This window comes from Nematostella vectensis, chromosome 14 (assembly GCF_932526225.1).
Source record: "Nematostella vectensis chromosome 14, jaNemVect1.1, whole genome shotgun sequence".
Lineage (NCBI taxonomy): Eukaryota > Metazoa > Cnidaria > Anthozoa > Actiniaria > Edwardsiidae > Nematostella > Nematostella vectensis.
The window spans coordinates 3,965,241-3,988,548 of NC_064047.1; the positions used below are offsets into that span (position 1 = coordinate 3,965,241).

Here is a 23,308-nt window from a genome sequence, read left to right on the forward strand (position 1 = left end):
ATCACGAGGTATTTAAGTTATTTTAAACTGTTCTTCAAGGCAGGTACTTCATACCAGGGGTCTACTATAAAGCCGGAAATTATACATAGATTTTACTTAATTTTCTCAATAGTTTCACGTGTGATCAAAATACAACGGCGTACAGTGAATGCATCTAACAATAAAAGTACTTATAAAAAAATAAGCGAGAGAGAGAGAGGGCGCAAGCTTTACTTAAGTTACTTATGTTTACTTAAGTCATTGTGCTCCACTTGACCATTTAGCAGACATACTGTATGAGAAAAATTTGGTGACAGTTAACTTATATGATGGCTTCAAATGTCTTCAGAAGAAAATCACCCCCATTCCTACCCCTGGACCTGTCTCTGTATGGATGTGTTCATTAGAAATACGGTATAGACACGAAAGCCCTATAGAAAATATAGGACAACAGACAGAGTCATTTTCAAACATTAAAAATTATAAGCAAGAGAGAGAGAGTATTTTGGTTTAAAAGTGTGGTAAAGCAGCAGAAATGATCATGATTTTGAATGTAATATGCTGAGATTGCATTGTTTCTATTATTTTGTGCCACTAATTTACTTTGCGTATTCTAGCGGGGAATTATGTGATCCTGAGATTAGCATGTGTGCACCAGAAATTAAAACTAGCCACCATCATCTCCAGAAAACCAACCCAACAACCCCTTTCCAAATACTCCAAAGCATTAAGCAGACATATGAGAAAAATTTGGTGACAGTTAACTTATATGATGTCTTCAGAAGAAAATCACCCCCATTCCCACCCCTGGATCTGTCTCTGTATGGGTGTGTTCATTAGAAATGAGGTATAGAGACATAAAAGCCCTACAGAAAATATAGGACAAAAGACAGGATCATTTTCGAACATTAAAAGTTTTATTTTTGATATTAAATCAGCCATCCTATTTTAGCCTGACAATGTTTTGAAAATTATATTAAATCAGGCATCCTATTTTAGCCTGAAATGTTTTGGAAATTACAAAATAATATAACTGAATGATCAATTGTCAATTACACCCACATGAACTCTCTATTTTTGAACAGAAATTCTGTCCGCTTGACTAAAGGGTGCAACTTAGTTTACATGAACATTTTTCATCTTTATAAAAAAAAAGATAACAGGGGTTTGATGTATAAGCACTAAACTTCTGATTCCTTTCCATGCAGAAGTCTATGAAGAAGGCATGTATCTTTATACCAAGCCAAAGAGAATACGGCAGAAATTGCTTTGTTTATTTGGCAGTACCCACTCAAACTTTGCATCATGCACTGGATTTACGTAAAAAAAGGTGCCATCTAGCATAGTATAAGATAGGTATACAATGATTTATTTTAGAATACTGCAGAAAATTCCACTTGTCATGTATCTCAAGAGCATACCCCTTAAAAAAATACCCAATATAAATAAGCTCCTACTCATGTGCTCACTAGGCCAGTCCCTTTCAATTTCTTTCTCCTGCGACTTTGATGTATGCGAGTTACCTCAAACACGCTCTCAGGTACTGAACGTAAGATTCCATGATACAGCATGTAACTTGCGAAAATGTAAACAAAAACTAAATGGCGGGGTACCCATGGGGTACCCACGAGCGCTTGTTCAAAGCATCAAAATGATGAAAAACCATTGTAGATTCTGTCGATTCCCTTATACACCCATTTCAACTGACCTCTTGAAAAATATTCATACTCTCCCTGGCACAGTTTTCCCTTCCCTGGGACAATTTCACTTCCCCGAACGAAAACAGATATTTAAAATATTTTCGACTGACTGATAAGAAATTCCCCCGATCTGATGAAAATATGCCAAGCTGTGAGAGTTTTGCGGGAAGTTATTATTTGCCAACTGTTACATAGGGGCGTCTGAATAAATATGTAACCCCCAAGTTCTGTTTACAATAGTTTTGGAATTATCCCCCCCTAAAATAAATTTCATTTTGTTAAGCTGTTATTGGCAAATATGATTGTCTTCTTTTAATCATTACTGAGAAGTCGCTGTTTTAATTGATCTGTCAAAAAAAATCATAGTGTCTCGTTTTTAATAGAACCGAACTAAGAAACCGAACCAACATAATCATTTTCAACTTTCTACAAATAAATATATTGATAGAGTTCATTGTTTTCCATAATATAATACGCTGAACAAACAACACCTTGTCATAAAAAGCAGGATCGATTTCCTCGTAGGCAAAAACTCCATCAAAGTTGCGGTGAGGAAGATAAGATGACGAATAGCACAGACTCAAACGACACTCCCGGGGTTCTGTTAGGATTTTATCTAGCAGAGGCTTGTGTGATTGTGATAGTGAACTCGTTAGCACTCGCTGTGTTCCTGAAGAAGAAATTTCGCGCGAAGAAGTCGACATATCTTCTCGTCAACCTGACCGTGGCGGATCTGATGGTCGGGTTTACCACAATATTCAGAACAATGAAAAAGCTTACAGGTGTTGACTTTAAGCTATTTGATATCATTTGTTTATTGATAAACTATATATCGGTAAGCGCTTCCTTATTTTCTTTGACGGCTATCGCTATGGAGAGGGCGTATGCGATCCTGAAGCCCCTAAAACATCGTCTCCTTAGAAGGAAGACTTACTTCATCGGCATTGTAATAATATGGAAGGCAGAAGTCTTCACTGACATTGCAAAAATATTACAGCTCGCAAAGGATATTCATAGCATTGAATATAGAATTCTTCTCGCCATCAAAATATCATTTGGCTTGTTTTTTCTTGTGATTGTGTTCTCGTGTTATTTGGCTATCTGGATCAAGGTGAAGTTCGCAAAACCTCTCCCAAACCAAAGACCAGCTAACAACAACAACAATAGACTGACGTCAACTCTTTTTACTGTCACATTTGTATCCTTAATTTGCTTCATACCGATCGGTATAACACGTCTAGGCGAAGTCTTTAATCGCGATGGCATATTCAAAAGTTTGTTTCCTCTTGCTGCAGCGATGATTTACGGAAACTCATTCATCAACTTTATCATTTACTCTTCTCGAATGCCCGAATTCAGGAAAGAGTTGCGCACAATCATCAAAAAGTGTTGCTCTGAACAACAAGTACAAGAAAACGTTCCTTCCAGTTTCTTACAGAACTCGGAGGGGAAAGGACAGTCTCCCTGATTATGATAAATAATGCACAATCAGTTCAAGGGGAATGCCAGTTTCTCACAGCATTCAGAGAACAGATGTCCGCCCTCGCTGATTATTATGAATACCATCAGCTGAAGAAATCACAAGCTCATTTTAAACCAACCAATTTTCTCTTATTCATGAGCACCAATCAAATATTGTATAAAACTTTCCTGGCTTAGCAGGGCTCAACGCTAAACGCCACACAAAGCGACGCATGAGTGGAAAATTTGAGAATCGGTCGGAAACCGGTATAAGCCGTGTCGTAGCAGGCCTAGGAATGGGAGGTGCCCAGCGGTATACAACAAGATGGTAACATGGTGTGTATGACGTCATAAAAAACATATATCTCATGGTAGAGAAGCATCTTCTGACAACCAAATTCGAAAGATGTCATGTAAGTCTCATGTAATGTAAGACAGGACATAAGTGCTCTGTTTCTACAGCAACGACATATCAATCAATGGCAGTCGTTTTTCTAATTGGTCTAAAAAAGCCTGGGGCGAGCGCGCGGGATACCTGTGATGACCTAAAAACTAAAGGGCTGGGCGTATTTCAAAATGGCGGCCTACAAAATCGTAATAAACACAAATTCCTGCAAGTTTTACGTGGACATTTTCGACACATTCGCATCGTTACACTGTGGGATAGTATGATCTTGTCCACTTCAACTATGTGTAATAAACAGAAAGGAATATATATTACACAGTGGCTAAATGAGGGGTAGCCGCTCAAGACGCTCCTGTTCTGTGTACAGTCAAGAGAGCAAGTCTCGCATTGCGTACCTTCAAACTCCCGCTCAAGGTCTTGAAAATACACAATAAGCGGTAGATTTTTCTTCTCTTTAATAACCCCCAAAAATAACATGTTAGCAAGTAAACATAATTCTAGTTTGTTGTGAAACAAGAAGCGACTGGTGTTTCTTGACGCTTTCCGCTGTGTGTACACACTAATTGTGTATAATTTCGAGCATTCTTTTTTTTTTCACACTAAAAAGGTTTCGCATCACGAGCCCCAAACTCTCGCTCAAGGTCTTGGAAATACTAAATGAGCGGTAGTTTTTTATTTTTTTATAATATGGCTGCCAAATGTGTATTTTGCAAGATCTTGAGGGGGAGGCCGGTGGGCCCACGCGGGGCCCACTCGATGCGTGACGCGGGGCCCACGCGATGCGTGACTTAGCAGTTCGTAGTGTGTGCTCGAAATAGACTGAACACAAAACGGAAGGCGTCGGAATAATAAAACCAAATAAAAAACAATCGCTTCTTGTTTCTAAACAAAAATTAATTGTGTTATTAATTGTGTTATTTGCTTGGATGATTTTAAAATAACAAACTACGGGTCATTTTCAAGACCTTGAGTGTGAGAGCGGGCCTCACGCTAAATTTCTTTCTATGGGAATGCTGAGGCTTTAGCTGTGTACAAATAACGTAGAGGGTAAATAAAAAGGCACATTAGAATTTGTAATTTGCCCATTTTGTTTTCATACGAAGATTAACAACTTTTGGACAATAATATTAAAATGTGTGTCACCGGCTTACTACTCTTACTCGAATGCATAACACATTTTCAAAGTGTCACCCAAAATAGCGTTGTCCTACTGTACACATGCAAGGGGAATTATTTTTTTATTTCAAAGACATCAATACCTCGATAAATGTTTCCTCTATCTAAATAGAGATGGCAGGTCATTTGTTCGTCAAGGTAGCATTTTCTCGCGTTATTAAAAAAAACTACGCTCATTTAGCTCCTGATTTTTAGGTCACCTTAGCGGCTACCCCTCATTTAGCCATTGCGTGATAAGATTTATACAGAGGATCCTGTTGGTTTTTCCTTATAATCCTTTCTGTCTTCAATAAGATTCAAAAGTTTAATCAGGCTAGACAAACATATGAGCCTGCTTGATTAAAGTAATATTTTTTTGGTAAAGTAAATCAATTAATAATTAAAACTGAAGTAATTTGTTAAAGGGCCGTTGAAATGTTATTTTTTACTGGTCTTATAACTGCTACGAGGACAAATTCACAGCTGACAAGAGACAGGATGGCGAACAAAACCGGGTTCGATGTAGAATCTCCCTATTTGGCAAAGGCTCAGCTAACTGAGGCAAGTGTAATTGTGTTAGTGAACTCGTTAGCGCTCGCTGTTTTCCTGAGCAAGAAATTTCGTGTCAAGAAGTCGAGTTATCTTCTTGTAAATCTGACGGTGGCTGATCTGACGGTCGGGATCGCTCTTCTGACCACATCCATATGTAAAATCTTTCTTCTGGGCGATGAAATCGCCGTTGATTTAAGTACACGCGTTGGGTATCTTGCAGTAGATGGTTCACTGTGCTCTTTTATTGTCATCGCCATCGAAAGGACATACGCCGTTTTCTCGCCGTTCAAGCATCGTTTACTGGAAAACAAGCATTACGCTCTACTTATCAGCATTTCCTGGATTCTATCTTTTCTTGCAAATATTCACATAGTGCTCAATAGCCGAAAACATTATTTTTTTCTCAAAGTTTTGATGTCGCTAAATATGGTCATTGTAGGTGTTGGTGTTTTGGTGACGATTTCTTGCTATCTCGCTATATGGATCAAACTTAGATTCAACAAGCCTTTTCTCAACCGAAGAGCAGTTCCAGACACCCGTAAACTGACGAAAACCTTGTTTATTGTAACTGCTGCCTCCTTTCTCAGTTATTACCCAGCAACCTTTACGGTCGTTTATGCGCTTTGGTATGACACAAGAGTCGAGGAATTGTTTCCTTACTTGGAGATTGTTATGTACTCAAATTCATTTATCAACTTTCTGGTGTATTCATTTGGGATGGAAGAATTTAGAAAGGTACTGCAGGAGTTTCTTAGAAAGTGTATTCCAAGAAAATGGTGTACACCATCAGCTCAAAAAGAAATCCCAAGTTACCTAAATCAACAAGAGAGCAGGGGACAGCCCTCACTGATAATGATGAGTACCTTTGATTCGTCGTAAGAAGAATGAAAAAGATAAAACGATGATAAGCTATGTATCAACATCGTAGCATGACTTGAGTTATTCATTTGTCGTAATAGATGAACTATTAAATATTGATGGCAGAAACAATCAACTTTTAGGTTCACTTATTCTTGTGAATAATGTAGGTATATAGGCACATTAGCAACACGAAAGTGAACATAATCATTACCATATAAGGTAAAAACCGATGTTAATAAGGATATTACTAAAAAGCTTGTAAATCAACTCGACGCTGATAATGAATGCTTTGATTCCAATACATTATAGTAAATACAAGACTAATAACACAAGGGGTATGATCGCAGTAGTTTTATCCGAAAATTCACTTAGAGGTGGGGTGTGGGGGGTGGAAAAGAGGTTCACCCATTTAATGGGCCATATTCTCTTAGTTGTAAATCTCTTCCCATCATGCAGTGCGTCCCCCCCCTTCCTGGACTTCAAGGGCGTGTACCATGGAGGAATTGCTTGGAGGTGATGGGGGGAGCGGCGCGCACCGTCCTGTGTGACTGAGTATTGAACCATGGAGGCAGGCCAGAAAATCAGGCACGCGTCTCTAGTAGTACTAAACTTAATCCGGCAAACCCTCAGCGATTATGAAGGTGTCGTGAAAAACGTGTATGCCAAAATTTCCGAAATCAAGATTTCCGACACAAAGAATATTACTCAAGTTTGTCGATTCTTAATAAAACTTACCTTTATTTTTTTGTAGTTTATAACTTCTTTCGCTCAGAGGTCTCAAAATACAGAACTGAATCAGGCCACATAGGATTATGGGGGGGTGGGGCGGCACAGTACTGGGGGCTACAGCCACGCCCCTTCTGGTCATTTCCTTATATTAGGGGGACACGTGCCCCCATTGCCCCACCCCCTGTTACTTCCTTTATAGCAACCGTCCGCCATATTTGCTTGTTGCCAGGTTTTTTTGAAAACGAATTTTTGTGCCGAAAATTCTCACTGGGTCATCATTTTCAGAATCTTTCTTTGTAGAAAGGGAAATCAGGGGATTCGTACCTTCGGTCTTGGGCTCCCTGTGGTTGGTTTGGGGATCCAAAGAGGCGAGGCTGCTGAGCTGATAATTCCTGTTGAGGTCGCGGTCTCATAATGTCGCAATAAGTCCGCGACATCCGCGCTATATGGACGCACTCTCTTTTTTACGAGCTGAAAAAAAAAAAAATTAAAAACATTAAATAGCAACATGGTGTCGAACGATGCCAATATTGAATTGTGAATCTAACTAACGAAGATATTTTGAGAGCAGAAATGCAAAACCAACCATTTTCTAGCTTTCATTCAGTATCACATCAACATGTTTACCACGCCATGTTGAGTTGCGTCCCTTAAAATCGTCCCAGCATGATGTTCGCTTATCGACTCGACCCAGCCTGCTTGCAGGCGGTTCTCGGTGTTCACATCGCGGAAAACCCGCTCAGTTCGGTGATCTTGTATTTTAAGCCGCGTGGTTCCTGGAGGTGATCGCAAAGACGGACGCAGGGCAGGGGGGAGAGAAGAGAGAAGGACGGAAACAACTTCTTTCTCCTTTCACCAAACTGAGCGGGTTTTCCAACACCGAGTACCGCCTGCAAGAACGCTGAATTCAACTCAATCCTCGGCGGAAAAATGGCCAGTGGGAAAGTCTTTATAAATCATGTTATGGTAATTATATTTGTACCCGCGGTAGACTGGTCAGCGGAATGCGTTGTACGATGGATTTGTTTCCACAGCGAATGGCGACGTCTCGAGCGGTCTCTCCAACCTTAGACAGAATAGACAACACTGGGTAACATCTGGAAGCTTGATGCGATGAGAAAGATTAGGGGGAAATGATGAGATGAAATAAGAAAGATTAGGGGAAAATGATGAGATGAAATGAGAAAGATTTGGGGGAAATGATGAGATGAAATGAGAAAGATTAGGGGGAAATGATGAGATGAAATGAGAAAGATTAGGGGGAAATGATGAGATGAAATGAGAAAGATTTGGGGGAAATGATGAGATGAAATGAGAAAGATTTGGGGCCGCGAACAGGGAGGGTCGGCTACAGATGGCTGTTCCATGCATATTAAGATAGATTGTCTTTTTTCACAATGTGTTGAAAAAGAATAAAATAGAAAAAAAAAGGAAAACAAGAATTGAAAAAAGAAAAACAGGGGAAATGAAAAAAAACATAAGGGATGAATTGAAAAAAATGTAAACATCTTAGTTGAGATATCATATCCACTGTCCGCCTTGATTAGCTTCTGCTATTTGTAGACAGTGGAAATTGTTTTTTTTCTCTGTAATACTAAAGCAGCTTACAGTATGGTCCAGGAAAATATCTTTTTTTCTTCCACCAGTTTATCTAGCTATGAACACGTAGGTGCTTACGTTGTTTTTAGTTGCAATTAGTTGACCCCCCTCTAGTAACGCATCTACCACTGTAACGTGACCCAGCTGTGCTGCAATGTGGAGTGGCGTGTCTCCTGCCTGTATAAACCAATCAAATACAATATAACGCAATGTGATTATGAAGATACGATGTGAAGCCTCGCATTTTTGGATGCTTTACATGGATAATACTTTAGACCAAGAAGCCCTTACCTCGGGCTCAAGAGGCCCCAAGCACCACTTGTTCACTCTATTCTAAGCTTTACTCTATATTATCAGGCAAGGACACCCAACGACCATTTTCGGTCAAATATCTGTTCGGAAGCAAGGTCATCTACGGATTTCGGGGTCGGCCTAGAAATGTCTACTTTTTTTGGAATTTGTATTTCCAGATCACCTATGTTTCTCGGGAAGAGAGCTGGATCACCTATGTTTTTCGGAGTTGCTTTTGTTACCACCATCACCATTTTCGGGAGAATTTTTCGTCCGACATGCTTTAAAAAAAGGAACCCTAGTATTTTCGGGAGCGAGTACACAGGGACATTACATAGAAATCACGCTTAAGCACCTAAGAATCGCTAGGAGTTTCGGATGCCTCGGGATGAATAACTAGATTTTTCGGATGGCTGTTATTTCGCCTAGCAAATCTGAACAGATAAAAAATATCTAGGAAAGCTCTATATTGTATAAAACTGACTGCAAACGAATAAAAACGGTATCTTAACTCATTTTAGGCCGGTTGTGGAATTTTCGTCGTTGGGTGCCCTCGATTAGGATTGCAGGATTGCATAACTTCTAGAGGTTGTTGAATCAGGGCCGTAAAAGGCCTCGAAATCATATTGGGGACGGGAATACAGGGATGCAGAATATCCAGAGACATTGAGAATATTGCGGCTTATTGGTCACTGATCATTTTAAACCCCGCTACCGTGGCCATCTTGGACATTTTCAGAAAGTTAACTAATCAGGATGCCAGGAAGGCACTATTTGATTGATAAGAATCGCACTTGGCCAATCAGCATGGAAAAATGTCATCCAAGACAGTGAATCTCGCACCCTGATTGGCTAGGATTCTTAGAACTTTTCTTGGTGGCCACGGTAGCACGTGTCGCACTGTATTGGAACTCACGTTATTTTGGTCGGATTTGTTGGCTCCTTTTGAAAGCAAGATTGTGCAGACCTTGTGGTGTCCGTACCGTGAGGCGACGTGAAGGGGAGTGTCACCGTACTACAAATAAGCAACACAGCATGTAACGACGTCTTTGGACTGAAATACAGATTAGTTTGTTTTCCTCCCTCGTCTGCCCGTCTTCCGTCCTCTTGTTTCCTCTATGTCTGTCCGTCTATTCTGTCTGAACTGTTTCGTTTTTCCCAGGCGCGTGCACAGGGGGGTACGCAGGTGCTCGGGTAACCCACCTTGGCGGGCAAAAAGTTTAATAATTTCTTCAAATACTATGCTTTCTCCATATAATACCTATTGCTGCGTATCCCCCCCTCAGCCAATTTTTGTTACGGCTCTGTTTCCTACTGTCGGTTTGGTTCTGTCTGTTCGTTAATCTTTTCTGCCTATTTATCAATATGTCCTTGCATGCTCTATCCAATCGGCTGTCACTCACGTTATTTTTGGATACCGTCAAGGCTTTGGCATCTAGTAATAACTCAGTGACGTTGAGGTGACCATTCTGGGCAGAGAGGTGTAGCGCCGTGTAGCCTGCCTGGGAATAAAAAACAAGTAGTTATGGGTGTATGGAGACATGACGGAAAACCTGGAAAACGCGCAATTCCAGATAGAAAGAGAAGACACAATTTCTTACAATGGCTATAGGTTCCTTGTATTACGGACTGATTTTCAAAATACAAATAACGTGAGACCGAAGTGCACATAACCAGATTTTGGCTTTTTAAGATATTTTTTTCCTTGATGATCATTGCCCTGTGTATCAGGTTCAGGGACAAAAAGCTCAAATTTCAATGACACTTTACAAAGAGTCGCATCAATTAAAAAAAAGTCGCACTTGATATTTTGTTTGCTATCAGTTACTATTGTTTGCTATAAGTACTCAGAAAAACTCTCCGCCTTATTCGATGTGAAATGGGCTTATTTGAAGCGTCACGTCATGTTTTTCCGTCATGTCATGTATGGATGGATAATCATGATGGCAAGGACATGACGCTTCAAATAAGCCAGTAAACATCTAATAATGCAGAAAATTTTGTTTAAATACTTAGTGAGTAATAGCAGACAAAATATCAAATGCGACTTTTTTTTTAATTGATGCGACTTTTTGTAAAGTTTCATTGAAACTTGAGCTTTTTGTCCCTAAGCCCATAGATAGCGCAAGGATGAAAAATATCTGGAAAAGCCAAAATCTGGGAATCTGCATTTAGGCCAAACGTTGTTTGGGTTTTGAAAATCATATTCCGGAATACAAGGAACCGATGGCCATTGTAAGAAATTGTGTCTTCCTTCTCGAACTGCGCATTTTCTAGGTTTTTCCGTAATGTCGATGGCACGAGTGATCTTGATAATGATGTTGATAATGGTGGTGTTTGAGGATGGCGGTGGTGGTAGAGAGTATGATGATGATGGAGATGTTGATGGTGGTGGTGTTTGAGGATGACGGTGTTGGTAGAGAGTATGATGATGATGGAGATGTTGATGGTGGTGGTGTTTGAGGATGACGGTGTTGGTAGAGAGGATGATGATGACGGAGATGTTGATGGTGGTGGTGTTTGAGGATGACGGTGGTGGTAGAGAGGATGATGATGATGGAGATGTTGACGATGGTGGTGTTTGAGGATGACGGTGGTGGTAGAGAGGATGATGATGATGGAGATGTTGATGGTGGTGGTGTTTAAAGGTTGACGGTGGCGGTAGAGAGGATGATGATGATGGAGATGTTGATGGTGGTGGTGTTTGAGGATGACGGTGGTGATAGAGAGGATAATGATGAAAATGATGTTGATGATATTGGTGTTTGAGGATGACGGCGGCAGTAGAGAGGATAATGATGATGATGATGGTGGTGGTGGTGTTTGAGGATGACGGTGGCGGTAGAGAGGATGATGGAGATGTTGATGATGGTGGTGTTTGAGGATGGCGGTGGTGGTAGAGAGGAAGATGATGATGAAGATGTTGGTGGTGGTGGTGTTTGAGGATGGCGGTGGTGGTAGAGAGGATGATGATGATGGAGATGTTGATGATTGTGGTGTTTGAGGATGGCGGTGGTGGTAGAGAGGAAGATGATGATGATAATGATGTTGATGTTGATGGTGGTGATTTTTAAAGGTTGACGGTGGCGGTAGAGAGAATGATAATGGAGATGATGATGGTGGTGGTGTTTGAGGATGACGGTGGCGGTAGAGAGGATGATGATGATGGAGATGATGATAATCGATTGATGTTGTTTACTGGGGCGGTTATCTGAATGGTGGTGGAGATTGTTAATGAGGGTGATAATGGCATTGTCGATGATTATAATGATGGTGGTGATGACAATGATGATATTTAATGATAGGTTATCGTTGATGATGGTAATCGGTGACAATGTTGATAAGCACAAATTCGATGATGGCGGTGAAGATGATGGTGGTGATGGCGGTGATGATGGTGGTGGGGGTGATGATGATGATGGTGATGGTTTTGGTGACGATGGTGATGGTTTTGGTGACGATGATGATGGAGGTGATGGCGATGGCGATGGCGATGGCGATGGCGATGGCGATGGCGATGGCGATGGCGATGGCGATGGCGATGGCGATGGCGATGGCGATGGCGATGGCGATGGCGATGGAGATGGAGATGGCGATGGCGATGGCGATGGCGATGGCGATGGCGATGGCGATGGCGATGGCGATGGCGATGGCGATGGCGATGGCGATGGCGATGGCGATGGCGATGGCGATGGCGATGGCGATGGCGATGGCGATGGCGATGGCGATGGCGATGGCGATGGCGATGGCGATGGCGATGGTGATGGTGATGGTGATGGTGATGGTGATGGTGATGGTGATGGTGATGGTGATGGCGATGGTGATGATGATGGTGATGGTGATGACAATGATGCTGCTGCTGATGATAACGATTGTGGTGATGATGATGATAAGGAGGAAGTTGATGAAAAGATGATGATGATAATGATGTTGTTGATGATGACGGTGATAATGTTGTGATGATGATGGTGATACCTTGTTGTGGATATTCACGCGACATCCTGCATGTAGAAGCACTGTGACACATTTGTTGTATCCATTCCAAGACGCCTCGTGTAACGCGGTGTTACCCGTCTGTAAACAAGCGGCAACTTTATCCCAAATAATCGTAGAAAGAAAACCACTAGATTATTTCTATCAATCCGGCTGGTATGCGTCTGACTTTATGGTCTGCATCGACACTTGAAATATATGAAATAGATGTACCACTGTAGAGCTAATGTTTCTAACCCGAGAATTGACAGCATTATAGAACCACGTTAAGGAAGACGTAGAGAAATTTGAGTTAGCGTTTAACAGCCCCAACCCCAACAAAACGACTTAGCGAATTGTTGTTTGTTAAGTATTTAAATGTGTAAGTGTGCTACCTATTATTCAGTTCTTGACTGCGATTGGAATTGAAAATAAACATACATTATTACTATTATTATTATTATTATTGTTATTGTTATTGTTATTGTTATTGTTATTGTAATTGTTATTGTTATTGTTATTGTTATTGTTATTGTTATTGTTATTGTTATTGTTATTGTTATTGTTATTGTTATTGTTATTGTTATTGTTATTGTTATTGTTATTGTTATTGTTATTGTTATTGTTATTGTTATTGTTATTGTTATTGTTATTGTTATTGTTATTGTTATTGTTATTGTTATTGTTATTGTTATTGTTATTGTTATTGTTATTGTTATTGTTATTGTTATTGTTATTGTTATTGTTGTTACTAGTATTGTAGAGTGGGTATTGTCATTGCTATTGATACAGAGCCTTAGATAACTTAACGAACACAGGGTTCCCAAGCCCATTCTTACCTCGTCTTGCGCATCCACGTTGCATCCAGCATCGAGAAGTGCGCCCGCGATAAGTGAGTGATCAGCAATAGCGGAACGGTGAAGAGCACTTTGCCCGGCCTGCCACAAATGAAGCAATAAATAGGAATAACAAACGTGTTACAGATATGCGATTGCACTTTATTTTAAGAACCTCATTATCAGCTAGAATGACCGGTAGTCGAAATAACCATATCCAGACTTCCAGAGATTCTCGCGTCGCAGAAAAGAAGGCCGAAGGGAAGGCGAACTCACCCCTGACCGTCCACAGCTTTCTTCTAGCATCCAAGTATTTGGATCTTTCATATGATAACAAGTTTGTGTTGTTAATTTCTGCTCCAATCTATTTCAAAGCCTCAGTCTAGAGGGAGGGGGGAAGGGGGGGAGGGCCGGGAGGGAGGAGGGGAAGAGGGGAAGAGGGGGGGGGGGGGGTAAGAGAGGGGGGGAGGGGGGGGAAGCAATGCAGTATATTACAGGGTAACCAACCTGATCTGTGAAGTTGACATCCGCACCGGTGGAAATCAAAGCGTTGACGCAAGCAAGTTTGTTTTTGGTCGCCGCGTGGTGAAGAGCAGTCCATCCTTTCTACAATAAAAAAATTCGGTTAAACTGAAGAATTTACGTCGCAATGTCACGAGATGTTTGCTTGTTCTTGAGCGCGCGCACTCTGTTTAGCCCGACATAACGACATGGACATAACGACATGAGAGAAAAAAACATGTTTTTTTTTCTCTTATGTCGTTATGTCCATGTCGTTATGTCGGGTTTATGTCAAAATGTCGAACCATTCACACATAAGAAGATAAGAGTGCGCGCCAATGTCGTTATGTCGTTATGTAATGCCTAGTGCACACTAGCAACATAACAACAAAACGACATTGGCGCGCGCACTATGTTTAGCCCAACATAACGACATGGACATAATGACATGAAAGAAAAAACATGTTTTTTCTCTTATATCGTTATGTCCATATCGTTATGTTGAAGATAAGAGTGCGGTCGCCCATGTCGTTATGTCAATATGTCGCTAGTGTGCAGTTGGCATAACTAGTGTGCACCAGTCGAGTCCAAAGGATACAAGACGAGGGGTATCCGACACCTCGTCAAACGTAGTATATCAGCACTTACCGAGTCCACTCGTGAATTGACGTCGAGTCCAAGGGATACAAGACGAGGGATCTCCGACGCCTTGTCGAACTTGATTGCAATAAGAAATTGCTCTCCACCTGAATCGCGTTTCCGCATAAATCTCAGCTAAGAAATAAAATAAAAAAAATTCAAGGAATTACGATTGTGCCTTTTTACTCTGTAATCCGAAGAAGGCAGGTACTGGTCTGCCGAAATATTGTTCTAAAAAAACAGATCTGCGTTGTTGTTGTCGACTTTTTTATTTTAATCTTTTTTACTGATAAGATCTCTATGGAGGCAAATAACTGGCAATTGGAAGAACAAAGGCCTAGTTTAAACGCCATTCTTTTCATGTGCCGTTCCAAATAGAAGGTGTTAGTTACATGAAAATTACAGCGTCTAAATCAAATTAGACCGGTCCATTCTATTTGGCACGCTTGGCACGACTTAGGCGTTCTTCGCGCCATACCAGCCCGTGCCGAACGCCTGTAGACCGGGTTGAAATTAGACGCCGTTCTATTCAAGTACCGTTCCAAGTGCATAATGTTGTTTAATGACATTTAAATGCTGATTAAGCTGCCATGAAAAGAACGGACAATGAACGACGTATAAAACGAATGGCGTACTTTTTATGTGCCTAGTTTATTTAAATGAGATGGGTACTTCGTTATTCAAGCATCGCGGCTATTTTTTATTAAATGCCGGCGTTGCGCGCGACCTTAAACTAACTGACGAGGACATGTGCTGTAGTTCGTTACCAACATAAAATTCGAATGACTGGCTGCGCCATGTCGTTCTGCGATAAAAAAAGCAGGGGGGGGAAAGAAAATAAAAAACGAAAAGATGCTCAATATCTTCATTCCTCAGTATAGGCATTATATTCTCTTATAGTCAGTCGTATTCGGCTAGACTTGAGGGTAAGTAAATGTTTACTACTGACTTATTGCAAGTGGGCTGGTGGAGGAAGTGGGGGATATGTCTGACTTTATCAACAACCCCAACGCTGTTCTACAGCTCTGGCTTCTCTGTTCATAATACGTAGAAGAGAAAGCGCACCAAGGGCGGATCCAGGGGGTGAAACGGGTGAAATTATTCACCCACCCCCTTCTTTTCTAAGCCGCCTTTTTTCTTAGTCTTTGATTCTATTTATTTACAAAAATTAACCCGCCATTTAAAAATCTTGGACCTGCCCGTGCGCACTATTGCTGCCGACTCTATCCAAGTAATATTAATCTTATTTCTTGCAGCGTTTGCCTTCTTAATTTTATTCTCTGAACATGTCGAGCTTAAATATTAGTGCGGTTTTAAATGACAAATTTTAATTTGTCTAAAAATAGTTTTAACTAAAATGCACGCCTAAAGAGCGGCGTCTATATCGCCAGGCGTTCTTTTGTCTATTTCGACCGTGCCAAACGTGCATTCCAGGGGCGGCGGTAGGAAGGAAAGGGGCAGAGGGGCAGATCCCCCCACTTTTCTGAGCGAAAGTTTCTTTATATTTGAATGTTTTTTTAAGCGGTACATATGCAACCGGGTTTCAAGCGGTACATATGCAACCGAAAACAAATTTGTTGAACAGTTAAAAATCCCGTGCATAAAAACCTATTATCCCACGTGTCTTATAAATCGCGCTCAAGAATTTGAAACCACCACCCACCCCTTAACCCCTAAACCACCACCCACCCCTCCCCCTGAAACCACACCCAACCCTCCCCCCTTAAACCATCAACCACCCATCCTCCTGAAACCACTCCCCATATTAAGAAAATTGAGCCCGAAATTGTCGTTTTTGGCAAACGCGGTCACTTCCATATAAGGAAACTAATTCATTCCTTATTTGGAAAATCTGCATGATTCTTGTAATTTTTAAGGTGAGGGTACCCCAGGGGCTTCGTAAACTGTAAGACTTGTAACCAGAAGAGAAAAACAGTTACTGTGACCATCTTTAGTTAGTTTCCTCGGTACCAGACCCCCAAAACGACAACGTTTTCTTCATATGCCCCCTCCCCCCCCAACTTTCACCCCACCGCACTTATGGGACCACTCCACCGCCCCTATTGTTGAAACCACTGCACATTTACCGTATTGATACGACAACTCGAAACTTTTTGTTTTGTTTTTGTTTTTTTGTTTTTCATATATAGAATATTCCGGCAGGCGAGTGTCTGCTTTTTGATAGGGTGTCCTCAACCTACACAATTTAATGTGACCTAACACAGTTGCTCAAGCTTGATCTAATAAACATTATACCTAATATATATTTTTGGGCGCTACTATGGGACCTCGAGCCCGTTTGCTTCTCCTCGTGTGGAGGTTGAGCGTGTTTAAGTCAACTAAATAAATAAATTGATATACTAGCGTGATCGCAAGGCTCGCATTACCTGAAATACTCGCGTGACTACAACATTTCAAAGGCAACCTGATATACTAGATGTGGACTTTAAAAGCACACTAGCATACACACATCATACACACACATCATCGGCAAAAAAATGATGAAGTTTAACTGAGGCAAACCGGCTATGCCATGCTGACGAGTCCTAATAAGGACGAAACAGCTGTCCATGGTTGCCGGGTAATAGACTGTGCTAGCGTCCCGTCTTGGCCCGACTGGTGCCAATGTGTGTATGCTAGTGTGCTTCTAAAGTTCACATTTATGTATACATACTCGCAAGGATAGTTTGGCTATCCGACGGAGTTTTAGACTAGCAAAGGTCGCATGCGTGATCCGCACAATTGGCATCACGCTAGCCCGGTCGCAGCTCTAGATGTGACAAGTTGCGTGACAGAGCACGTGCTCAGAACGTGACCCTGGACCCTCGTAGATTGTGCAAGACTCATGGCTCGTTTCACCGTTGAATAAACGTCTACAAAACTTCTTATTATCCTCTTCTTACATGGTAGCAGCGGTTAACTATGGCCTCAGGATATGTCTTACCGCCGCCGGCGCCGCTGGAGATACACAATAGCAATGCTGCTGACAAATGGAAGCGATTTGTGCTCGCTTGGAAAAACTACTCGTTGGCGACTGGGTTGAACGAGAAAGCTGAAGCCGTACAAGTAGCTACGTTGCTAACAGTTATCGGTGAAGAGGCGAGAGAAGTCTACTCGACATTTACCCTGACCGAAGGAGAGACAGACAAGATAGAGCCTGTCATAAAGAAATTCGCCGAGTACTGTCAACCAAGAAAGAACGTGCCGTTTGAAAGATTCCGTTTCAACCAGCGAATGCAAGAGCCTGGAGAGTCCTACGAGCACTATAGAACAGCGCTGAGAAAATTGGCCGAGTCCTGCGAGTTTGATACGATTACGCCAGACGAAATACTTCGAGATCGGTTGTTATTTGGAATACATGACACGAAGGTCAGAGAAAGGTTGTTACGCGAGTCCAAATTAACACTAGCGAAAACAGATGAAATTTGCCGAGCGGCTGAGAGTATGCTTGCTCAGATGAAAATAGTCAAAGATACATCTGAGACAGACGTCAATGCCGTGAGTAAATTCGAGTCGAAGAAACCCAACATCAAAAATTATCGGCGAAAGCAACGAGGTCAAGGCAAACAATGTGACAACTGTGGATACCAACATATGGCAAATCAGGAATCGTGTCCCGCACGAGGAAAGGACTGCCGGAAGTGCGGAGCGAAAAATCACTTTGCCAATAGATGCAAACAGGAAGTCAAGGCTACCGAAGTCGAAGAAACAGATATGTATCCTGAGGAGACATATCAAACGGAGGAAGTATTGGCCGTCTGGTTGGATGATTCGCAGCTGGTCACATTTCAATCAGAGTCTGGAAGTTTCATCCGTTTCCAACCTGATACTGGTGCACAATGCAATGTGTTGCCAGTGCACATATACAAGCAGGCGTGTAACGACCACAAGCTAGTAAAAGTGAAACCCGTGCAAACGTCCTTAGTGGCGTATGGGGGATCAAAGATCAAAGTCGTCGGGCATGTCACCATTAGAGTGTGGAGAAACCATGTATCGTGCCAGCTGGATTGTCGCCTTGTTGACAGCCATGAAATCCGCCCGATTCTGGGGCGTAAGGCATGCCTTGGCATGAACATTATACAGTACAATGACAACGACCAGTTTCACAAACCGCAGAAAGATGGAGCGACAGTGTTCACCGTTGACCCCAAACCAGGAGCTGCACTAACAAGAGAAGAAATATTGGCTAAGTTCCCAGCAGTGTTCAGTGACGGGGTTGGCAAACTTGATGGAGAATACACCATCAGACTAGACACAAACGCTCAACCAGTACAACACGCACCACGTAGAGTTGCAGTAGCCCTAAGACCCCAGCTCAAGAAAACCTTGAATGATCTAGTGGACAAAGAGATAATAGCACCGGTGACCACACCCACCTCGTGGATCAGCTCTATGGTAGTAGTTCCCAAAAAAGATGGAAAACTGCGAATATGCCTAGACCCAAAGGATCTCAACAAAGCCATCCAGAGGGAAAACTATCCCCTACCAACCATAGAAGAGGTTGCAACACGATTACACGGTGCCAAGGTATTCACGTTGTTGGATGTCCGCAACGGTTTCTGGCACGTCCAGCTAGAGGAAGAGTCGACCTATCTAACAACTTTCCATACACCGTTTGGCCGATACCGATGGAAGAGAATGCCTTTCGGGATCTCCTCAGCACCAGAAGTGTTTCAAAGAAAGATGCATGAATTTGCCGAAGGTCTGACTGGAACCGAAGTTGTTGCTGATGATTTCCTGGTAGTGGGCTATGGCGAGAGCTACGAGGAGGCAACGGCGGATCACGACAGGAACCTCCTGGCATTCCTAAACCGTTGTGATCAACGGGACATACACCTGAATCCCGACAAGATGAGACTTAGGAAATCAGAGTTACTCTTCATTGGCCACATAGCAACTGACAAGGGACTTAAAGTCGACCCTGCTAAAGTGCGAGCAATTGTGGACATGCCCTCACCGACCGACAAGCTTGGGGTACAGCGTCTGTTAGGCCTAGCCCAATACCTTGCAAAGTTCCTGCCCCAGCTGTCAGACATCACAAAGCCGCTGAGGGATCTCACACAGAGCGACGTGCAGTTCATCTGGGATGATGCGCAACAGTCTGCGTTTGAAAAGCTAAAGGATGCCGTTACAGTCACTCCAGTATTGCGGTACTACAACCTAGACGAGGAGATTACGCTTCAGTGCGATGCGTCGCAGAGCGGATTGGGTGCCGCATTACTACAGAATGGCCAACCAGTAGCCTACGCATCACGTGCACTCACGCCCGCTGAGACGCGTTATGCACAGATTGAGAAGGAGCTGCTCGCGATTGTCTTTGCGTGTGACCGTTTCCATACGTACGTCTACGGCCGCGAAGTCGTCAACATCGAGACTGATCACAAGCCTTTGGAACCAATCTTCATCAAACCTCTGGCGACTGCTCCGAAACGCCTACAACGAATGCTGCTGAGTCTGCAGAGTTACAGTCTCAATGTGAAGTACAAGAAAGGCAAAGATCTTTACTTGGCTGACACCCTAAGCAGAGCTTACCTACCCGAAGTCAACGCCTGGGAGTTTACCAGGGAGCTGGAGGAGATTGACCATCGATCATGGATGCCAGTGAGAGAAGAGACTTGGCAGCAACTCAAAAATGCAGCAGTAGATGATGCGGTGCAACAAAACCTTCGAGAGGTTATAAAGAGAGGTTGGCCAGAGAGCAAAACAGACCTGCCGGAGTGCGTGCATCCTTACTTTGATATTCGAGACGAGCTAACTGTCCAAGAAGAACTCATCTTTAAAGGCCAACAGTTGGTGGTTCCTAGAGCCCTGAGGAAGGAGCTTATGGAAAAGACACACTCATCCCACATCGGTATAGAAGGCTGCATAAGACGAGCAAGAGACACGTTTTTCTGGCCGCGGATGACTGTCGAGTTGAAGGAGTACATCACAAAATGCGAAGTATGTTTGACTCATCGCAGTGGCCAACGAAAGGAGCCAATTCTCCAACATGAGTTTGTCGCTCGACCTTGGGGAAAGGTCTCAGCTGACCTCTGTGAGCTCGACAACCGAACACTGCTAGTGGTCAGTGACTACTTCAGCAACTACATAGAAGTGGCCCGGCTTAACACAGTGACGTCACGAGCAATAATAAAGGAGCTGAAGGCAATATTTGCCAGGTTTGGCATCCCAGACACCCTTATAACCGACAATGGACCGCAGTTCGCATCAGCGGAGTTTAGTGTATTTGCCAAGACCTGGATGTTCGAACACAAGACGTCATCCCCAAGATATGCCCAAGCAAATGGGAAAGCGGAAAATGCTGTACAGACAGTAAAGAGGCTGTTTAAAAAATGCAAGACATCCGGGGGGTCAGAATTCCAAGCACTTCTCGACTGGCGGAATACTCCGACTGCTGGAATCGGAACTAGCCCGGCCCAGCGCCTTTTCGGACGTCGATGCAAAACACTTCTCCCTGTGGCTGGTTCCCTACTACAGCCTAGCTACAACACTGAAGAGGACACCAGGAAGTTGATAGGTACCAAGCAACGCCAGAAGTTTTATTACGATAAGCACAGCAAGCCCCTGGAGCCCATCGCTGTCGGCGAAACTGTGCGCATGAAGCTACCAGGACAAGACACGTGGACGCCTGGTACGTGTTTAGGTCAAGCCGGACCTAGGAGCTACAACGTCGAGACTGAAGGTACCACCTACCGACGAAACCGCCGACAGTTGATCAGCACTGGAGAAACAAACAGCCAAGTACCTGATGTTCTGGAATCACCAGAACCCGATGATGCTCAGCAGCAACCCAGCCAGGTTGCCCTGCCACCAGATTCTTCACAGGCTATAACAAGGCCTCGGCGGGAGGTGAAGCCTCCTGCATGGCTCAAAGACTATGTGCCAAAATAACATTGAAACTGTTAGGACACTGAACATTAGTAATAATCCATCGTATGATTTTAGTTGTAAAATTTCGATTTTTACCCTTTGATTATTATAATGTTGTTTTAACCAACCGTTAGCGTTACTGTTAAAAGAGGGAAGATGTGACAAGTTGCGTGACAGAGCACGTGCTCAGAACGTGACCCTGGACCCTCGTAGATTGTGCAAGACTCATGGCTCGTTTCACCGTTGAATAAACGTCTACAAAACTTCTTATTATCCTCTTCTTACACTAGATCCCACATGGATCTGAGCTGTGGTTTAAAGCACTTCGTTCGAGTCGAAGTCGCCCTGCAGTTTTTTTGCCGATGAAGTTTAACTGAGGCAAACCGGCTATGCCATGCTGACGAGTCCTAATAAGGACGAAACAGCTGTCCATGGTTGCCGAACTGCACGGGTAATAGACTGTGCTAGCGTCCCGTCTTGGCCCGACTGGTGCCAATGTGTGTATGCTAGTGTGCTTCTAAAGTTCACATTTATGTATACATACTCGCAAGGATAGTTTGGCTATCCGACGGAGTTTTAGACTAGCAAAGGTCGCATGCGTGATCCGCACAATTGGCATCACGCTAGCCCGGTCGCAGCTCTAGATCCCACATGGATCTGAGCTGTGGTTTAAAGCACTTCGTTCGAGTCGAAGTCGCCCTGCAATTTTTTTTGCCGATGAAGTTTAACTGAGGCAAACCGGCTATGCCATGCTGACGAGTCATAATAAGGACGAAACAGCTGTCCATGGTTGCCGAACTGCACGGGTAATAGACTGTGCTAGCGTCCCGTCTTGGCCCGACGGGTGCCAATGTGTGTATGCTAGTGTGCTTCTAAAGTTCACATTGATATACTAGCGTGACTACGTAGCCATTTGCGCTCAAATTCTCGCGTGACCACAACTTTTCAAGAGTAAATCTGATATACGTGTGAAGTCCCATCGTCGACTTGTTTTATGGACTGGTTTTCTAAAATTGCTCCGCTAACTTTAACTCGGACGGAAAATGTAATCAGTTCGAGTTCCCTAAGTTTGATAGCCTCCGAGTTATTCCTTGAGTAATCCCACAATAGTCACTATTCTAAAAAGTCTGATAACCGTCACATATTATTAGCTGTCTCGGGCTGTCATTATCTAATAATGGTGCAATTTTTGCTGTTTTAATTAATAACCTCCTGCTTTCGATAAACCTGTTATATCTGATAAGATGTCAATCAGTTATTAGGAGTAGAAATAGATATGTCTGTAAAGATGAGCCGGGGTTTATTGGTGTCATCAAAACCAGGCATGATAACTAAAAACAATGAGCACAATTTCACTACGGAAGGCGCTTAAGTCGCAGCTTTGACGTACCAAAGATGTATCAAACGTGACGAATGGTTTATAATTACTCGTATAATAACTTACTCGAACGTGCTGAGAAATAACAATGTCCAAGTAAAAATAAACATGGCTAACACAGCGATATTAAGTTTCAATTGTTTGTTAACGTGGAAGCACTTAAGGGATAAATACCTTAAAGGATTTCATTATTTAAATGTTACTTTACTAATGAGTAAAGTATGCTAACGTCTAGACGAAAGTAACAAAAAAAAATTAGCTATAACTCGTTCATGGGACCATCGACATCCTGAACAAATTTATCTCAATTTATAAAGTAAATGAAGATTGTGCTTTTAGTATCTTATCCACAAAATAGCAGACAACGGCCTATTAAAAA

At 42.6% G+C, this 23,308-nt stretch overlaps 2 protein-coding genes across 2 annotated transcripts in view; one reads left to right on the forward strand and one right to left on the reverse strand.

Annotated features, from left to right (window-relative positions):
* The window catches only part of LOC5516651 (protein phosphatase 1 regulatory subunit 12A), a 50,550-nt gene that overhangs the window by 26,876 nt on the left and 366 nt on the right, over positions 1–23,308 (reverse strand). Inside the window, exons 2-10 of the mRNA XM_048721593.1 lie at positions 14,691–14,816; positions 14,049–14,147; positions 13,545–13,643; positions 12,709–12,807; positions 10,137–10,235; positions 9,650–9,748; positions 8,521–8,619; positions 7,826–7,909; positions 7,168–7,314 (exon numbers count right to left, since the gene is read on the reverse strand). Of these exons, the coding sequence (XP_048577550.1) occupies positions 7,168–7,314; positions 7,826–7,909; positions 8,521–8,619; positions 9,650–9,748; positions 10,137–10,235; positions 12,709–12,807; positions 13,545–13,643; positions 14,049–14,147; positions 14,691–14,807 (942 nt within the window). The 5' untranslated portion in view covers positions 14,808–14,816. The remainder of the gene's footprint in view (positions 1–7,167; positions 7,315–7,825; positions 7,910–8,520; positions 8,620–9,649; positions 9,749–10,136; positions 10,236–12,708; positions 12,808–13,544; positions 13,644–14,048; positions 14,148–14,690; positions 14,817–23,308) is intronic.
* On the forward strand, positions 17,604–21,572 carry LOC125559889 (uncharacterized protein K02A2.6-like). The gene has a single exon (XM_048722063.1). The coding sequence runs from the start codon at positions 17,604–17,606 to the stop codon at positions 21,570–21,572; it is 3,969 nt and encodes a 1,322-aa protein (XP_048578020.1).